This window comes from Vidua macroura, chromosome 3, assembly GCF_024509145.1.
Source record: "Vidua macroura isolate BioBank_ID:100142 chromosome 3, ASM2450914v1, whole genome shotgun sequence".
NCBI classification, from domain to species: domain Eukaryota; kingdom Metazoa; phylum Chordata; class Aves; order Passeriformes; family Viduidae; genus Vidua; species Vidua macroura.
Window position 1 is genome coordinate 19,024,512 of NC_071573.1, and position 20,796 is coordinate 19,045,307.

At 40.1% G+C, this 20,796-nt stretch overlaps 1 protein-coding gene across 1 annotated transcript in view; it reads left to right on the top strand.

The window, feature by feature from the left end:
* The window catches only part of GLP1R (glucagon like peptide 1 receptor), an 86,877-nt gene that overhangs the window by 21,734 nt on the left and 44,347 nt on the right, over nucleotides 1–20,796 (top strand). The window contains 2 exon segments of the mRNA XM_053972437.1: nucleotides 7,790–7,886; nucleotides 9,120–9,230. Of these exon segments, the coding sequence (XP_053828412.1) occupies nucleotides 7,790–7,886; nucleotides 9,120–9,230 (208 nt within the window).

Below are 20,796 nucleotides of genomic sequence, written 5' to 3' on the forward strand. Positions count from 1 at the left end.
GTTAGTATGGTGAACCACTGGAACAGGTTGCTCAAAGAAGATGTGTGTGTCCCATCTATGGAAGTGTTTAAGGCCAAGTTAGATTGAGCTCTGAGCAACCTGATTTATGTGAAAGATGTCCCTGACCACAGCAGGGATATTAGAAGTAGATGATCTTTAAATGTCTTTCAACCCAAATCATTCTATGATTCTGTGTTACTAGTGAATGAAATGCTGAGTTGCTCTTCCAGTAGCCTAGGCTGAATTTTGTTTCTAAATCTGTGAGTGTATGTATATGAAGTTCTGCTCTTATTTTCAGCTTTATAGCTTCTTCTCCTCTTATAGTGTTCTTCAACTCTGTTCATTTCTTGATGTTTCTAGAGCTATACCTTGTGTATCTGTCTAAAAATACATGCTAAACTATTATGTTTTGCTTGCTCTGTTGTACAACTGCATCAATAACAGTCCTCTGCTAAAGAGCACTTCAGAAAGCATATGTCTAGATTTGCAGTGCACAGTAAAATTTCCTTGTATGATAATGCAATTCTCATGAGTGCTGTACACTGTCTCCCACTAAAATTGTTGGATTGCTTTCTTCTCTCCAAGAGTTTGTGAGTTATAGTTGCTTTTGAATTTTGCGTTTTTCTTCTGTCCCTCTGCATAGTTGCTCAGTAATTTTCTTCTGGCATTTTTGAGTGGCTCATGTAATGCATCCCTGACAGGAACACTTACCAGAACGGATGAAAGACATTGTAATGAAAATAACATTTTCTGGTAACAGCTACTGCCAATCTAAATGTACATGCCTCAACAGTGTACATATGGATTCATGGGTCCTAGAGTCACCAAAGACAAAAATCTTTCTGGCCCTGGGAAGTTCTTCATGGGACAAAAAAACTCTGCAGGTAACTGTTCTTGTCCCAGATCTGTCCATCACGGGAGACACAAACATTAGAAACTTGAACCCTATAAACGCAGGTTTGCACTACATTTTCAGACTGTCTTACTTGACCTACAGGAGTTTGATTTTATTTATTTATTTCTCTATAAGGTAATGCTAAATTTTGTAGCATGCTGAAATATTGGGCTTTACTTTATTCCCTTTATTTTGAAACTGTATACTATGCAAGTTGATTTAGGTCTTTAAAAGTTTGCTTTGACATCTATGTCTCTGAATGCCAAATACTTTGTCTTGATCCAGAAAATTAAAGGGCCAAGAGATATTTTTCTCACTGAGATGCACCTTGTCAAAACAAAATTTTCAGGGTTGGGAAAACTGGTTATTTTCAAAGCACGAATGAAAGATCCCAGGATGGACCTGGAGTATTTAGTCCTGGAATGGAAACCCTTGTGGTTAGGGCTGAACTCTCCTGCCTGCTCAGACAGTTCATTTATTTGGAATGATTGGTGGAACAATCAGTCAGCTGAACTGGGAGCTCTCTGTGCAGAAGTACCAAGAAATAGAAGTATGCCTCAAATCAGTTTTGGTTTTGTTCTTTAAAATGGTTTATCTGAGATTCTGTGCAGAAGCATTCTGCATTTCTAAACCTTCAGGAGATGCCTGTGCTTATTCTTTTTTTTCCTTAATCTAGTAAGAACAGGTCTTAAGAATGGAGGAGGTGGGAGATGGGAATGGGATGGTGGTGATAAGTGCCCTTATAGGTGGTATTACAGGCTGCTGTAGGATTAAGCACAGACAAACTTTCCTTCCTTAGCTGTGTAGGTGTATAAAAGAGAAAAGAAAAAGGCAGGAAGGCCAGGATGAGGGACTGTGTGGTACAGTGGTCTTTTTCAGCTGAGAGAGAGAGAGGAATGCTGAGATTCAGCTGCTGGTTTAAAACAAACAAAAAGAACAACAGCAACAAACACCACCAAAAGAAAAAGAAATCTGGGCTAAGCAGATCTGAAGAGGCAGACAGAGGAATGTCTTTTCTGTGTGTTGATCATATGTGTCTAATGAGTGCTTCCTCTTGCAGCTGTGAGTTCAAAAGCTTGATGTCATGGAACTAGAAGTCAGTGACAGAACAGAGGGCTTTCCATGCTTGGACAGATGGTGAAACACTGTTCTCAAGATTTGCCTTTACTGAAGCCCTGAGACTTTTTGTTTTTCTTCAAGGACTTAAAAGCACTAAGCTGCTGCTGTAGCCTAAGGGCAAGAACAGCTGGCAGGTGTCACCAGGGAGTTTCTCCCTGAATTCAGTAGCTCCTTTTGAGGGAACTCATTTTTTGCTTTTCACTAGCAGGGACAATGCTGAAAATTTTCTTTTTCTGACGCTCCTGAGCTTCTGAAATAATTGGTTCATTAGTAACTAAGAAACAGAAGCATTTACAGGAAAAGCTCCTAGAAGCTGGCTTCCCTCTGAAAGATAAGTTGTTTTGATCCTGTTTGTTTTTTCTGAAGGGTGAGGAATTTGTACAGAGTGATCCAACCACTGACAAAATATCTTGTAAAATATGACTTGGGAAGCATAATTAATATTATATCATCTGATCAGTCAAGCAGCCCTACAGAAGGGACTGAGAGTAATGACTTTATCTCAGAGGGTCACTTAGTGTTACATAATGTCAAATGACTACATTAAACTTGATACTAGGCAACGTAATGTGGGAAGAGAATTTGATAAATACAGAAATTTAGGGAATGTCAGTCCTGAAGTATCATCTAATTTATTACCCCTATGAAAGGGTACCTTTAATCATACTTCTTTTGAATTATCTATAGTAGAGACATCATTTTTTGATGTACCTTCTCCTTTGGCATAGCTTCAGTTCTTAAAGGAGAGCAACTGGACTGTGAGATGTTGCACATAATGGATTTAGATTAACTTATTACACAGAGGTTGAACTAAGTAGTTACAAAATGGGGTTGAATATCATCTCTTTGGGAGAGTGAGGATTGAACAATAAAGCCTTCTTCCACACTAACACACTTCCAGAATGTCTTTGGGTCTTCAAGAAGTGTTGTACTTGAAGGACTGATCCTCAACAGGATTGTTTTATCACGGGGTGAGCAGTGAATCAAAGACCTCTGTTAATACCAAGTTCAGTACAGTACATTTCAGTAAATCTTTGGATACTGTCTCTCATGGGATCCTTCTGGACAAAATGTCCAGCACACAACTGGATAAACACATCATGCTATGGGTGAGCAGCTGGTTCATGGGTCAGGCACAAAGGGTTACAGGGAAAGGGCTGGCATCAGACTGGGGACCTGGCACTAGTGGTTCTGCAGGAATCCTTGGCCTGTTGTTTTTCAGCATCTTCATAAACAACTTAGACTCAGGACTGGAAGGGATACTAAGCAAGTTTGCAGACAATACAAAACTGGGTGGAGCTGTTGACTCTCTTAAAGAGAGGCCCTTCAGAGAGACCTCATCAAATCAGAGGGCTGGCAATCACTAACCGTGTGTAGTTCAACAAGGGAAAGTGCCAGCTTCTGCACCTGGAATGGGAAAACCCTGGATGTAGGGACAGACTGGGGAATGAGATGCTGGAAAGCAGTGGCACAGTAAGAAACCTGGGGCTCCTGGTTGATAGCAAGCTGAACATGAGTCAGCGGTGCCCTGGCAGCCAGGAGGGCCGAGCATGTCCTGAGAGCATCAGGCACAGCATCACCAGCAATGCAAGGGAGGGGATCATCCCGCTCTGCTCTGGTGTATTGTTGCAAACCTATAGCTTATGTTACTTAAGTGATGATTTGTTAAGATCTGTATTATACCAGAGAAAATGTTACGAGTCAGAATGAGCATAAGGCTTGTAATGTGTAATCTTCACCTTCTTGGACTTAGTTGCTGTGCTGATCTTGAGTAGAGTAGCTTTGAAATAATGTCTTCCTTTGGGCTTTTCAAAAAAGGGCCATGAAGTTTAAAAGTAACTCACTAGTGCCCTTCTGAGCTAAAAGGCAGTAAATATAATCTGATTCCTCCTCTCACAAGGTAGATATGCCAGCATTACTATCCAAGGGAAGAATACCGAGGCTGTGCCAAACTGTTGTTCAATGCCAGGTTTCTTACAGTTTGCTTTTGAAGATTCAGAATAGCAATTTGGAGGTTCCAGTGGTTGTAATGTTACATGTGAGCCCTTAGCAGCAAGGTAAGGTCTTGCTTGTTATCCTGAAATATTAAAAACATGAAAATGTTGTAGCGTAAGTGGTCCTGTTCAAAAAACAGACAAGCAAAGACAAAAGAAATATAAATGTAAGGAGGAATTTCTCATTCTGTTGCATGTGAGACCTTATATGTGGTGGTGGGAGGAGAGAAGATAATCCTAGGGAGCACCAATTGCCTCTGAGCTCTGAGAACTCTCCTTTCCACTTTAATTCTATTCCATGGTACATTTTGTCTCGAGGCTTTATCCGCTGTGTGCTCAGATTTCACTGTATTAGAATATTGCTTTTGTGGCATTGATCACCTTGGATCTGTGTGGATGCTGCTTTTTGTTTCAGCAGGAATAGTTTCAAAGGTGTTGAAAAGTGATTAAAATGCTTACTTTTACAGTAGGGCCTGTGAAGACTAATGATGGCTATAGAAAGGGCTTTCCTATGAAGGCGTTAAGGATTTGTAAAGAATTCTGACCTCAGACTGTTAAATGTGCTAATCTGGAGTGTGCTCACTAGAGATGAATTGCACTTAATTGTATACATACACTGAGAGGCTCCCAGTCTCTGTCCTCTAGACTGTCCTAATTTTTCTTCATTTGTTTCATGTTCCTTAGGCTGCATCATCACTCACCTCCTTAATGTCTTTCATCCATTCATGCCTTTTAGCTTCTCCACCTTAACCAGTCAGCTGTGTTTCCATCTTCTCCTCTGCTATCCTTCTGTGATATTTTCACCACAGCAGAACTGCTGCTGTTTTTCCACCCATGGTTAAATATAACAGGAAAATAACCCTGAGTAAACCCACAACTACATGCTTTCAGCAATGAAAACAGTTCTGAGTTTAACAAAGCTATGCATTTTCCATTTGCTCCAAATTTCAGGTACTGACCCAGGATTGGCTTGCATACTTTCATTTAGTGCTTTGTTGCAGAAGGCTTTAAATAACTTCTCAAGAAAATACAGTATCTCATATTTGAATGACTACACACATGGTAAACCTGTGGCACTGTGTAACTTGTGATTCTTGTTCGTGTGGGCCATAAGCTCTGAGAAATAGAAAGTAGCATATATTAAAATCAAGTTGAAGTCCATTTGTCAGATAACAAACCACAGTATTTAGCTGAATAACAGTGAACTGTTGCACAGGGAGAACAAATTATGTAGTCTTAGAATTTATATTTGATTGTCTTATTGCAACAAACTACAGATAATAGAAAACTGTCTACCAAATAGGTGATCTCCACAGAAAGGCATGTCTAAATATTTCACTTGTATAGTTTGCTAGTCTCCTTTGTAGAGTTGTCTTCTCACATTATGAAAAATCAGTATAAGTAGAATGCTTTTACTTTTTCATTAAATTATGGAATAGAGGCTTGCTTTTAAGCTGTAGTTAAAGCTGGTTGTTCCTGCATTCATGAAGGCAATAGATGAAAGCTTGATTTAGAAAAAAATCCTTTAAAGCTCCCTGACTCCAAAAGAGCTACTTTTCTTACTGTAAGCAGTTTTTAGGATATTGTCAGGATATTTTAAAAGATAGAATCTTGTTTCTAAATGAAACTCTGTATGCATCTGTATCTTGTAATGATTTTAAAAGCTAACTTTGGATTAATTTGATGTAGTCATCAACATGCTTGATCAATAGTTACTTTTTGGGAAGATGTGTGATCTTTAACTTCTTAAATTATACTGAATTTTAATTTAAGTATTCATCCTGAAAATGTTCCTTTTAATTCCTTTATTAGAGTGTTAACCTGGTGATGAGAGGATAGTGAAACAGTCTTGTGTAACTTCAATTAACCACCCTTGTAAAATGAAGACCGTTCAATGATTCTCTGATTCTAAAATATATATAACCTAAAAGTCACTTTGTAAAGATGCTTGAGAGAAACTTAAGTTTGAAAACTGATTCTCTGCCTGTATTCAGGTCGTCTATCATTACTCAGCCTACATGGATATGTAAATGGTGATTTAGTTACTGATTATTTGTTTCTCCACACACACCTGTAGATCTAATTTAGGTGATGTTTTCTTTCCCCTTCAGGTATGCTGAGCATAGATTGCTGTGCTACAGGTTTGTTTTTCCATTCAGTAGAATCCATTTGTTTTACAATAGACAGACTTTGTAGCATTTATTGGCATAGATAAGGTGATTTAAATCAGGCAAACAGGTTCAGAGTTTCCAAGATCCACAGGCTTGTTTTGACTTCAGGGGGAGCCAACTAAATTCTTCTAAAATTATGGCCATGAGGCCCTAGCTACAGGTTATAGGTGCTTACTCTTGAAATACAGATATTTAGTAAATGTTGTACTTCTCATCACATATGCAAGACCATATTTGTAATTAAATGTACTGGGTTAATCCAGGCAGAAGCATTATGCATATGGTGCTTGTTTTATTTATTTTCAAATGGGTTTTTAATTGGAAGGATATAAAAGAAGAGGACTTGAGAGGTCTTCTCTGTTCTTTTATACCAAGGTGTTTGCCCTGGTGTCTAAATTTTAGTTGTATTGGCTGTAGTGGACAGAATTCAGTTTGACTTTCCTGAAATGCAGTAGAGTTTTAAAATTACTTCTTAATTTTAAAATTATTCTTCCCATACTCTGGTTTTATTCTAACCATCTGGAAAAGGTTTAGAAGCACAAGTGGAAAATAAAAATTAACAATTGAAGCTGGGAGGGTGAAACTGCAAGGATTATTTACTCTCATGCTTCACTAAATAAACTGATTGGCATCTGGGATTAAATGAACTTCCTTCCACTCAGCAGCGTTAGTGTGTTGTACCATTAGTTCATGCTTTTGATTGTATGTCTGAGACATCCATGGGGCTTTCTCTGGAAAAAGAAGGATGAGTTACTTTTATTGTTAATCACAGCCTCCTAATCCGGATATTTAAACTTGATTTATACAAATACAAAGAGGGGGGAGAAGGAGTAATGTCTCTACTCAAATGCAGTGAGTAAAGCTGGATCTCTGTGAGCCAGGTAGGACATCTGCTAGGGTTGAGTGAGCAGCCAGCCCTGAGTTAGCTACTCACTCTAATAACAGCTAATTTCCTTTGTCCTCAGATCAAGTTTGTACATACTTTTCCCCTGTCCTGTCACTACTTGGGGTAGCTGGTGGTGGTACCTGCAGCCTGTCAAAAATCTGCAAAAAGGAGGCTCCACATCTCTTTGCATTTGCAGGAAAAATATGCAGAATGCAGGGAAAAGCTGTTCATCAAAGGAAAAAAGGCTGCAAAAGCTTTCATCCACATTTTGGAAGAATGCTTGAGGAACATGCGCTGAATACGGTGAATTAACTTGTTTTCATTTATGGGAAAGCATACTGCTGTTTCCATACTGCTGTTGGAAAAAAAGAAACACTCTACTAATAAAGGACTTACTGCTGTCCCTGTCTTCTCATGAGATAATAAATCACAAAACTGAGGCATGTTCAAGAGAGTAAGGCTAGCTCAATGTGGGTTTCAATGAGGATATAGTATAGCTTGTGGGTGTTTTGTTTTTTTTTTCTTGTGGTGCAAATAGAAGGGGATCTTTTTTTTTTTTTTTTTGGTCGAAATTAGGCAAATACATGGCATCATCTTCTGCCCTTTGTGATAAGCAGTGCTGTTCTGGCCTTTTGTAGTCATTTTCACACTCACCTGCTGACTTTGTGTAAAAAACCCTACAGTTTAAATCCCTGCAATGTCTGAGACTTGTGATTTCTTTCAGAGCTCAGATGGGTCTCTCTCTGAGGTTGTGCAGAAATGGAAGGAGTATCAGCTCCAGTGTCAGAAATACTTGTATGAGACACCCCCCATTGTGGCAGGTAAGCTGATTTGGTAGGGACAGGATGTATTAATTTTTAAAATGCATGATAACAGTAGCAAGGGAGTGATTATGAACTTGAAAATACTTCTTTCTGGTCCATTGCTTCTTTATTCCATTTGCTCCTGCCTGCTCTCTGTGAGGCTCTTCCCTCTACTGGGGGAAGTGTTTTATGGAGCAATTTCATTGTAAAGATGTTTGTCCTTAGGTCCAGAGTGTTATGCAGTGGCAAGTGGTAGCTGTACCATATCAAACAGCCACTAATGTAATAGACCTGGAACTTCTTTAGGTGTCAAGGTGTTAGCAAATCTGGGACCATGCTGTTCACATTGAACTAGGAGATTGTGGGTTGTAAAGTTGGTATAAGCTATTCCAAGCCTTGTAAAATGCTGAAATGGTTTTGGAAAAAGCAAATTACTAAAGGAGAATGTAGGAGGAACTTGTCTTAGTATTTGAGCTGCTGTAATATGCTGAGAGCATCTGTGAGTGCCAGCATTGTGGTGTTTAGAGGACGAGTGGTGACCTGTCAATAATGCTCACAATTGGACACCCTGCAGCCTCTCCTCTGCTTCAGTGCTTTTGTGACAAACTGAAGATGTGTTTAAAGGTGTGCCTGTGAAGAATTACTTCAAAACTGTAAATATTCCTTGTCTTAACTACATTATTATGTCAGAGTGAGAGCAGTAGCTGATGACAATGGCAGGGACACATTCATCTCCCTCTGCTACGTTACTCTGTTGAGCAGTTGAGTACTGCCCTCTAAGAATGACAGTTTAATGAATCTGAAGTAGAAGTATTCTCATGTTGATTAAGCTGTAATGCAAAGTTATGGTTGTATGTGGGTATTTCATTGGTGGACCTATATATTAAGGTAGACTTTCCAACTGCATGTATTTGAACCATTCTGAGGAATTATCTTTAGTGTTCATAGTAAAAATGATTTTAAACTATGACAAGTAAGGATGTAAAAAAATGATAGATAAATTAATACTAATCCATTACTTTCTTGTCTGTTGAGTCAGTGTAAGACTGTTCCTTAGTTCCTCCTTGAAACAACAGTTTCCTGTGTGAAGATAAACTCCCTCTTTTGAATAAATAAATGTTATATAATTCCACCTCAGAGCTTAAATGCATGTGTCTGTATTTCCTTTTATATTCTGCTCTTCAGTCTTTTCCTTCCTGCTGTATTAGTACAAGGCAGTGTCATGAGCCTCCCTTCTCTCTCTCTCTGCAGAAGGCAAGTTCTGCAACAGAACATTTGATGATTATGCCTGCTGGCCAGATGGACTGCCTGGCACCTACGTGAATGTCAGCTGCCCCTGGTATCTTCCCTGGGCTAATGCAGGTAAGAGCCTTTCCTTATAGGCACAGCTTTAAACCAGTCCTATTTTCCTTGCCCAGTCTTAGAAAGGACAAGATTGGCTTAAATGTCTGTGAGTGCAGTCAGTTCTCTGTAACATAAAAGTAGGGACTGATATTAGTATGCTAGATTGTTTATCTCTGTTTAGCAGGAGAATATGAAAATGAGAGAACAGACTTCTTAAAGGTTGCGTTTAGTTTGCATATTTTTTGCTTTCATCTGGTTTTACTGCTTGGATAGTGGTGACTATTAATAACTTAGCCTTTAGCAAGCACGCAGGGCTATCTAACAATGATAATGGCTTAGTTGGAAAACAGAGATAAAAGTAACAAAGGTAACTGCTACATCATCTTGTAGAAAATACAGACGGAAAAGTCTAAAGTGAAAATGTTTTGTGCTGCTTCCTGAGATAAACTTATTTCTCAGAACGCTGTGAGATGAAGGCATTTTCAGTGGTTGCAAAGACTTCTTCTATGAAGGACTAAACTGCACCTTTAGATTTTACAGCCTTATGTGCATGTACACTTGAAGGCAAGGTGTATTAGATAATTTTGTCTAGCATTCTGTCTTTCAAACCAGTGACTTGTACAGCTTGTTCTTTGTGAAGACCTTTCTATGCTTTGAAGTCTAAATGAAACAGTTTATTAGCCAGCTACAGTGGTGTGGAGAATTGGCTTTGGCCTCTGTGAAAGGACAGAGGGTATTAGTTAATGAGGATATAGAGTTCTGATTGATGTGTGGAAAGTGTATGGTGTATGTATGGAGAACATGTTGTGTTGGTATGGAGGGATATCAGGAATGACAAAGAGAAGGGATGGGATAGTTGGAGATTACTTAAGTGTATTGTGTAATTGTGGGACCTGGGCGTAATACAAATAGCATTAAATAAGGGGTGGAGATGATCTTGGGTCTGGCTGAGTTGGAGATAACTTTCTTCACAACAGCTTTTGCTCAGCATCAAAGCATTTGCTCCAAGCCCTGCCCAAGGCCAGCAAGCCTGGGGGTCTGCATGAGGTTGGGAGGTAACATAATTGGGACAGCTGATCTGATCTGACTAAAGGGATATTCCTGCTCTATGATGGGGTTGGTAGTAAAGCTCAGGGAAAGGAGGAAGAAGAGGGAGAAGTGAGTAGAGGCATTCATGATGGTGTCTTCCCACATACTGGTTATCCATGCTGAGGCCCTGCTTTCCAAGAAGTGGCTGGATATTTGCCTGCTAATGGGAGGCAGTAAATTAATTCCTTATTTTGATTTACTTGCATGTGCAGCTTTTGCTTTACTTATTAAACTGTCATTGTCTTGAAGGGTTGGTGGTGTGTGTGTGTGTAAATCCCCACACTTAAATCAAAATGTCACCACAACACTGACAAAGGTTAAAAATTTATGCATACAACACTACTACACCCCTTGGCCCTTCACTGCTTTACAACCACAAAAGATTCCCTGTAGTTGTTACCCTCTGTGGTAACATCCAGTCCCAGTTTTTCCCGTTACTTATTTATCTTGACCAGTAAGATATTACATCTTCATTTTTCTGCTCTATCTTGTTGAGGAGGGAAAGCAGCCAAGGTGTGTTTGGCAGCCCACCAGTCAGTTTACCTCATCCACTGTGGAAGTCCAGAGGCTGTGAAGAAGTCTCTGTCCTGGTGCCTGCAGCATCTCCTCAACTCACCTCCATCTTCTTTGAGCTTAGTGCTCTGCACAGGGCTGTTTCTCACACTTTTTTCCTCACCCCTCACTGCCAGGCAGTGTTTGGTTCTTTCTTGCATGTTTTCCCTGAGGTGCCATGGTCTAGTTGATGAGGTGATGTTAGTTCATGGGTTGGACTCGATGATCTCAGAGGTCTTTTCCATCCTAATTGATTCTGTGATCTTGGCTGAGGGGCTCAGCTGTGCCCTGCAGTAGATCTTTGGAACCAGTTGTGTCCAGCATGGGATGGCTCCAGTCCCTCCTTGCAGAGGCCACCCTTGGTTACCTCTTCAGCCTTATCTGCTTTCCTAAGTGACTTCAGAAGTTAAAATGCTGTTTGCTAATCCTCCTCAATTGTTAAAGATGTTATGCTTTTGGAATGGATAAACAATCTTTTTCAAGTGTATGAAATTAATATTTACCTCATAATTAACATAAAATTACTGGACTGGGTATGGCGGAATTTTTTTTCCAAAAATGCTTTTCTGTCTGAATACCTAAAACCCTTTACAGACTTTAACTTCTTTCCTCTAAACATGTTTATTTTCAGTCTTTAAAACCCTGGACTTCCAACTGCTCTTGAAACCACTGCTGGAAAAAGCCATGGTTTAATGCAATACTGCAGATTAATAAATTACTTGAATGTGCAATGTCTTTCATACTTTTGAAAATAAGTTTTTTTAAGAATTAATTATCCTGAAAATGGTGTTTGTTTCAGTGAGAAGAGCAGCATTTTGTAAACTCCTTGCAAGGAACAATTGCAAAACACTTCAGAAAATCATTAAACCCTTGGATTTGTTCCCTTGTTGAGCAAGTTGTCCATATACCTCAACCTCTGTTTTGTCAGCGAGGAATAAGAACGGAACGAGGAGGCCTTTCACTGTCCAGTATAAGACAAGAAATTTGTATCTGTGCCAGGTATGCAATTTAGGAGCCTGAACTACTATCACCTGATAGGATTCCATGACATCTTGTGGAGTCATGTTCAAAGTGAATGCTAATGAGCTGCTGTGATGAAGAGGTAATGTTTTTGTAATAGAAGATCTAGAACAATAGAAAGTTGAACACCCTGTGATTTAAAGTGGTCACAAAAGGATGTTTATTACTTGTTCTTGCTCAGCCCCCTACTTGGAACTTGAAATAGGTTCTAGCAGTGCAGGACTTCCATCTCACCTCCTGGAAATGGAGAGGAGGAAAAGATGAGATGTTATTTGGGAAGTACCTTCAAAACATGTTCAGGGAAGGTCATCAAGTATGAAGTGCTTCAGCCAAGTGTACTCAAATATTTAAGACTGCTGCTCCCTTGACTAGGAATCAGGTTTTCAAGTTTGTAGAAAGCTTGCTGGGGTATACCCCCATAAATCCCCTGGAAATTGAATTGAGTCACTTGAAACCAAATGTTGCTTATCATGGGGTACTGAAATGGAGGAAGCATTGAGTCTGAGTCTCTTCATGATTTAACCACTTTGGTATAAAAATGTAGAAGAGCTGGAAGCAGGGAAGGGTGATCCAGGAAACAAACACTGGCCATTAAAGGATGGCATTGGGAAAGCCATAGCCCACCCAGAATCTTATCAAGTGAGATGAAGAGCAACAAAAAGGGCTTCTAAACAGATATGAGAAAAAAAAAGTGATCCACTGCTGAGTGCAGCAGAAGAATCTTTGGCAAAGGATGGGGAAATGACTGAAGTATGCACTGCCTTTATCATGGCTTTTACTGGTAAAACTCACTTTCAGCAATCTGAGGCCACTGTGATCAGTGATAAAGTTGGAAGCAATGAAGACTTACTCTAACTGGATGAGGATCAGAATATGGAACACTTATATGCGGTGTACCCAAGTCCACAGCAATTGGTAGGATGTACTGATGAGTGGTGAATGAGTTGATTTAATACTGATGTGAGGTCACTCTTGAGTATCTTTGAACAGTCATAGCAATTGAGGGAGATTCCTGCAATTGTCACCATTATCTTCAAGAAGCGCAAGGAGGCAAGTCTGGGGAATTATGAGTGATTGGCCTTCTGTCAGTCTCAGGCAGGTAACGGAACAAATAATCCTAGGAATGGTTTCCTAGCACTAAGAGGACAAGAAGGTGATTAGGAGTAGTAAGCATAGGTTTATGAAGGTGAAATCATGCATGATGGACCTGATAAGAGAACCAGCCTGGTGGCTGAGGGAAGAGCAATGAAAGTGTTTATCTTGACTTTCGTAAGACTTTTGACATAGGCTCCCATAACATCCTTCTTGACAAACTGATGAAGTGTGAATTAGACAAAAGGCTGAAAAAATGGACTGACAGGAATCCTGTGAGGTTCTGACCCTGGGGAGGAGTAGTTGAGTGTATCAATGCTGACTGGCTGGAAAGCAACTTTGCAGAAAAGGCCTTGGAGGTACTGGTGGACACCAAGCTCAGCATGAGCAGCAATATGCCCTTGAGGCAAAGGACACCAGTGGCTTCCTGGTTGTATTAGGAAAGCATTGGTGGCAGTTCAAAAGGATGATCCTTCCCCTCTACTCTGGGGGGTGACATATCTGGAGTGCTTTGTCTGGTTCTGGGCTCCCCAGTATGAGAGACATGGACTTACTTCAGCAGGTCCAGCAAATGACTGTGAAGTTTATCAAGGAATGGGAGTGTCTCTCTTATGAGGTGAGACTGAGAAAGCTGGTGTTCTTCAGCCTGGAGAAGAGAAGCCTCAGAGGAAATCTTATCAATGTGCATGCTCACATACTGAAATATAGAAAATTTCCTTTAAATGTAATTATTTTACTGTGAGGTTTGTCAAATACCTAGGACAGGTGACCCAGAGAGGAGGTGGAGTCTCTGTCCTTGAAGATGATCATAGCCTGTCTAGACATGAACCTGAGCAACTTGCTCTAGTTCCTTGCTGTATTTGGAAATATCCAGAGTCTCAGTCCAGTGTTGACTGCTTTGTGATTCTCTGCTTCTGTTAATTTTTTTTATAAGACAAGTTTTGGTAACCAATTATTGTCAGATGATACAAATTTCTGTTGGTATCAGCCAGAATACAAGATGGGGAGAAGAATTTGCATGGTAAATGTTTGGAATGCTGGAGCATTCCTTGGGGAATTCAGGTTTTGCAAACTATGCTTTAATCGCTTTTGCTGTTTGCGTACCACTCTTATCGTAGTGGCTGTCAGTCTTGAGCCAGCCCTTCTGCAAATCTCAACAGCAGATGTAGCCCAGCAGGTTGCCTAGCAGAGTGGCAAGCTGAAAATGGTATGAAGAACTTTTTACGTGTTCAGCAGGTATGTGAGTAGTCCAACTGCACATGATGTCAGTTCTTGTCCCTGTGTGATACCACAGAGCTGCTCACTGAGGTGTGATGTTGTTCTTGTTCCTTTAATGTGGCAGCTTCTGAATCCCTGTCTGCATTGTGGGCATGGTTCAGCAGTAGTGATTTCTCCAGTTCTTTGGATTGCTCATTTATCTCAGGGTACAAGAACAACTGCAGGGAGATGGGAATCTGTTCATTGAGAAACTTGAGAGTTAATCTGGTGTCCAGTGCTGTGTGCCTATTCAGACTTGTGTGCATACAGAGACTCAAGACCAGCCTTTTGCCAGAAAAATCCATGCAGGATGGGCTTACAGGTCTTTTGTGCTAAGGAATATGTGCACTTGCAAGATTTTTCCTTACAAGACCACTTCCCTTGTGATTGCAATGTTTGTCTTCAGCCCTTTTTGAAAATGCTGCTTGCAAAGGCAGCCTATAAAGCACAGCAGAGACAATCAATACTGTCCCACTCGTGTCAGATCTCTTTAGAAACACTGAGGCTAAAACTTCTTTTTGTTGTGTTGCCTAGCAGGTGTGTCAGCATCCCTGAAAGAGTCACTATTGGCATGCTGTCTGCAAGGATGGACTCTGAGGGCTGGGAATATGTTCACGATAATTGAATAGAAGAAAGATCACAACATTAGACCAAGATTTTATGGTTGAAACCATGTATGCCAGTACTGCTACAGACTTTTTTTGTGACAGGCAAATAAATTAAACCTGATTTTTTTAAAGGAAGTTTTTTATTATAGGTTGCACTGAAATGGTGGGTATTCATTTGTGGATGCACTTCTGAGATATGTTTTCAATGGGTTATTTTCTTTTTCAGTGGCACTGCACTGCTGTCATTTTTTTTCATCTGTAGTTATGCAGCAAACCAGATTGGAAGTTTCACCCAACTGAGATGCAGGGATTTATCCTCATTCCTTTGAGTTTTGGTGTTTTTTTTTTTTTCTTATCTCATGTAGATCAGTTTCCTGATTGGTGTGGTTGCAGCTGTATTAGCATTCATCTGCTTCAAGTATATTGGTCATTATATTATTTTCTTAAAGTAAAATTGTGAAATAAGAATATTATGGGTATCTGGGTAATCAGTATTCCACTAATGCCAAAGTAACTGAGGTTTAGAGTAGCCTCTGCTTCAGGTTAAATCATTGTCACTGGAATGAGAAATAGGTGGCTGATGTGTCTCACATCACAGGGGTTGGTATCCTAGCAAATGAGGAGCCCAGGCACTGCGGGGCTGCAAGTACATGGCAGGAGTTCATAAAGTCATCTGTGTCCTTTGAGAGCTATATAAAATAGCTTTATGCATCTAGTGAGGGAGTTCTTTCTTGCTTGTTGACAGCAAGAAGCAGGATCATTGGGGCAAATGGAACATGGAAGGGAATCTAATTTTGGTTAAACAAAGTATTCTGTTCAGGGCTCTGTAGGGAAATTCTTACATTTTCTCTTTGGGAAGATTTCTTGGTTTTCAAGTGTTATTTTTAAGTGCTGAAAATATGAAGGGAAATGTGTAGACTATCAAAACAAGCACATGCTTAACTTTGGCATGCTTTGCTTCCCTAGCCCCAAAAAAACCCAAACTAAAGCAAGGCCTTTTTTTTTTTTTTTTTTTTTTTTTTTTTTTTTTTTGCCTGCTTATACATCTTTGAAAGAGCAAAGTACAGAAGTTTCTCAAATCTGTGAAAGCTATTTCACTCTAGCTCTGTTTGGCTTTTATTTGTTCTTATGCAACTCCCACTTAGGGCAGGTCTTTGTGGGGAGATGTTGAAGTAGCAGGAGGGAGGTTATTGTTAAATGAATTTGTTCTGCAAAGTTGCCAGCACAGATCTTGGCCCACAGCCAGAGCTTGTTGAAGGCAAATTTTCTATACTTGTGGCTGACAGAGTTGTTGCTTTTGCTCCTGTATGTGAAGCCCACTCAGGTTATGATAACATTGAAGTTGCACCAGGTAAACTTTGCACACCTTGCTATCCACATTGTAGTTGGAGAGATTATGATGAGTTCTGGGGCCGTAGCTGTCTCGAAGCCAAATCAGTGCAGAAGCTCTGAGGGGAGCAGTAGGGGCTCCTTTAAGGGATGATGGGCACCTTGCCTCACTGTCACTGGCTGTGTGCTTTTTCTTGTTACCTTCTCATAATTGAAGGCCAGCTGCCAGTAACACCATGTGGATTTGGAAACTGTGGAGCTGCACAATTCCTCTTGTAATTATGCCTCCTCTGGGGTTCTGATATTTTATTGTTTAATAGCACTAAATCCTTTCTAATTAAAAAACCTTCTAGAGGTAGTAGTTTCAGACAAGAGTTAGGTGAACAGTAGCCCCATCAGTTGCTCCTATATGCACTGGACTGCACCAAGGCTGGCTGTGGACTTGCATCAACACAGATGTGGCTGTTGCTCAGATCTCCACTCAAAATCTGAAATCTTGGAATGCTTTTGTTTCAGCTTAGAACCTGTCTCTAGTTTTGAGGGGTCTGGCACCTGACTTAGATTGTTGCTACTCTGTATGTGTTGGTATCTTGATATAGCACAGTAGTGAATTTTGAAGCAACCTCTGATTGTGCTGCTTGCTGCGACTGATTTCGTTTGAGCAACTTTGGTGTATGTTTCTTTGGAGGAAACTAAGCCAGAAGCTGTGCCCCAGGAGTGCATTGGATCCTTTTCAGTCCTGGAGGGAGGCATAAGACTTAATAATTTGGCTGTACTACTATGAAGTCTTCCATAAGAACCATACACAGGCCTTTGGAGGACTTCTGCACTACCAAGATCTCATTGAATTGTAATGTTTCTTGTGCCAGGTAAAGGGCCAGGTGGCTTGTATGCCTTAATTGATATTGTCCATGAGGCCTCAGTGCTTTGTAGTTCCCTATGCTCTCTAAATCTACCTTTCTCCTAGTTTGAAATTGTTTTCTTGTTTACCTAATAACTTTCATTGTCATTCACCTTTGCTTGAATCACTTGTCTCCTATAATTCACTTTATCTGTATTATCCTCTCTTTACTTTGTTATGTGTTGCAATGGTGACACCTGCTCCTTTGTTCTCCCAGATCATCAGGTAAAGTACAGCCTGGGGACTCTTGGAAACAGCATTGGTTTCCAGCCTGTGATGTGAGAGACCTGAAAGTCTCTCTGGTGGCAGACTAACCCAGCAGTAATACCAGATGACCACTGATAGTAACCTTGTGGCTTCCTCTGGCTGCTGGAGATTGAATCAGTCTGATTAAATCGTGGAGATATCTGGCACCACAGCTATACTTCACATAATAATTTTGCCCAGTCACAAAGATTGTATGAGCTGAGCTTCACGTGGGGGTGTGGAAATGCAGAGATTGGACTGTGTTGCTGCTCCAGAGTACTGTCAGTTGCAAGAATATATTGAGGTCAGATGTTTCTCATTTCCCCCTGCTGTAACCTAGATTTGAGACCCTCTTCCAGCACTCCCCATTTTCTCTCTGGTGGCAGAACTTCTTTTCTTGATGTGTCTTTAGGTAGGGGCTTTGCATACGGCTTGGGTGGAAGTGGGGTGTTACCTTGGAACTCTGAAGTACCAGAGGTTAGCAGTTTAACCATGAGGATTTTATGATTGTTTAAAGCAATTTCCCTAGGGTTATGAGATACAGGCTAACCTTATTGTGGTGCAGCAGAGATCATGGAAATTGTCTGCACAGTCCCCACCCAGCATTAGTGCCCAAGTTAGTCCTGGCTGTTGCTTAAATCATTAATTAATACCTTCCTTCTTGTGTGGTGCATTTATTTTCCCAAGAGCCTAATTGTGCTTACTCAATTACACAATTGTAATGGTATCATTGTACAGCAATATTGAAGATTCCATTCCCTGCTACACAAGCAGGAAAACAAAAAGTTTGAAATGAATTCATCTGATCCCAAACTAAATCTATCTTTGATTGGGAGAAGGAGAAGGGCTGAGAAAGAAACCAGAACCTTGTTGTGTTTGTCAAGGTGTTGCCACAAGTGCTTTGTGTCTGTGGCATGCTGTATAGTGACACAGGTGAGAATCACACATAGACTTCTGCCTCAGCAGGATTTTGTGTCACTGCTCCTGGGGTGCCTGGACCATTGGAAAAGTTTCTGCAGCTAATCTTTTCTTAAATGTGATTTAGTACTCTTCTCAGCCCCTTGCTATCAAACATAGTCACTCAGGGCTGGTGCTCAAGCATCTGCACTCCCAAGGCATGTGCTGTGCTGCAGGATTAAATCCAGTGTCCCGATCCTGTTCCCTTTCCCTCAGTTCCATTTGCACACTGTTCAGACTCAGGGGGAGGGAGTTTGGGGACAGAGTGCCATAGTGCCAGAAAGAAGCAAAAACATAAAAAAAAAAAACAAACAAACAAAAAAGATGTTTGATTTTGTTTGTGAAACCTCCTATGGATAGCAGTGCTGCGGTGGTGAAGCTCTAATTCTGCCTGTGCAAAGCAAACCAAAGAAACTCTTCTTGATTTCTAGAGGGCTCTGTGGAAAACCCTACAGCTGAGGACCCAGGCATTTGTGTGAGAATTGTCCTTCAGACAGTTTTTGAAGTTATGTGCATGGCAGGAACATTTGGTTCAAGGGACCAAGCTCAACTTTGTCTGGTTTCATCTCTTACACTTTTTGTTTAATCATCCAGCTTCGCAGTTTGAGATGGTCTTTTAAAACTGAGACAGCAGATGTCTTTGTGAGTGTGTAGTTTAAGTACCTGCTTACCTTTTTGCATGCAAGAAAATAAATTTCACTTCAAATACTGGATACTCTGAAGATGATTAGACATTTATTAAATTTCTTCCCTTATTTGCTTTAATAAAACCAAGCTTCCAGAAAGTTCTCAATAATGCTGAAAGGTATGACCTTTTTTCAGTGAAAACCATGTTTCTTTGCATTTGCTAACCCATACACAATTCAAAATATATATTTCCTTGCACCAGAAGCTGTCTCTAGCTAATTGGCAATTTCAGTTTGCTTAAAGTAATAATAAAAAAAAAAATCTTAGTCTTTCAAGTTCACCTCTGCCTCTGTTTGTCAGTCTCCATCTGGTAGTATACCAGAGAATTCTGAAACATATGTTGCTCATCTCAAGGGTAGATATAGGGGCTGTTGGCAGAAATAATTTTTAAAATCATTAACAGATAGATGTTATTAACGTGCATTTATTTTGGGCCACATGGTAATGCCATTCTCCATTTTACCAATTTTGCTTAAGTAAAAGAAACAGCTTTTTAAAGAAACTGCTGGTTAACTTCAGATTGAGGTGCATACAATAGAGCAGTGACATATGACCTTCCAGCTGGGCTGAGATGTGACTTTCTATAGGGACAATCTCTCTAGGAAAAGCTCTGTGCTCTGATTCCTTTCCTGCTGTGGCCAAAATACATCAAAGGAAACTTTGCACATAGTCAGACATTGCAAAGCTCATATGTGTGATGGAAGCATGATGTTCATATGTCAGGTATAGATTGGGTCACCTGAGCCCTTCTAGGAAGAATTACGGTTTTTGCACTGCTGCAGAAGCCTGCTGTAGGATATCAGCTTGCTGTGTCTGTGGGAGTTAGACCAGTTGGCAGGACTGTATGTTTTCCAGAAATTTTTTAGTTATAGCTGTATCATGTTTTGTGTTTAAAGTAATTCCTTGAAATGCACTGTCAAGGATGTCAAGGCACACCTCAGAAAAGACATAGCTGAGCTTCATTTTGTGAGTGCTTGAGACGTGTCCTACAGCTGATCTGGCCATGAATAGTGCCTTTCAGTGAGAAATGAACACCATTAAACCCAGCTGCAAGGAAGAGCTGGACTGCCTCTGTGCCTTACCCATGCTAGTCTAGCAGGTAGCTAAATATGTTTGATATCTTAGACTTCATCTGTGCTCTCATTACATACTTGCATAACTGAAGTTATCTACTTGCTTTTGTTTTCTGTACCAGTGCACTCTTAAACAGAGGGACCTCAAATCTTTATTCACTTTACTTACCTTTAAGAACTTGCAGTTTTTAATTGCTGTGGATGAGTAAAGTGAACTAATTAAGGGTCTGAATAAACAATAGTGTTTGTGTGTGCTAAATAATTAAATGCCTTGCTGAAAACAGATTGTTAACTTTCAGTTTACTTAAATGTTGCTAATTAGTAAAATATTGGTTGTTTTGGGGTTTTTTTCCCCCCAAGTCCCAGAAGATGTGCTAAAACATGAATACCTGATCTTAAAACAGCAAAGGTGGAGAGCAACTTGCCCATATGGCTCACTTCTTCCTCCCCTTTTCAGGAATTCCTGGCACTTCACCTTGGGTGGTGGGAAAGACTCCTCTCACATCCAACCTATGTGTGTCCTCTCACATAACAGATACGCTTCTGATGTGGTAGTGATCTTAAAGGTTATTTATTTTTCCAATATCCTCAGTTAAATTTTGGTGAAGATACAAATCAATCTACATATGTATGTGTGTATATATATATATAAGTAAATGCTTTACGTAAAGGCAGCTGAGTCTTTGCCTCTAACTTAGTAGCTTTGTGGTTGAATTTTTTATAATTTCATTTGACAGAGCAGTCCTGCAAAAAATGTGGACTGACTTAAAAGG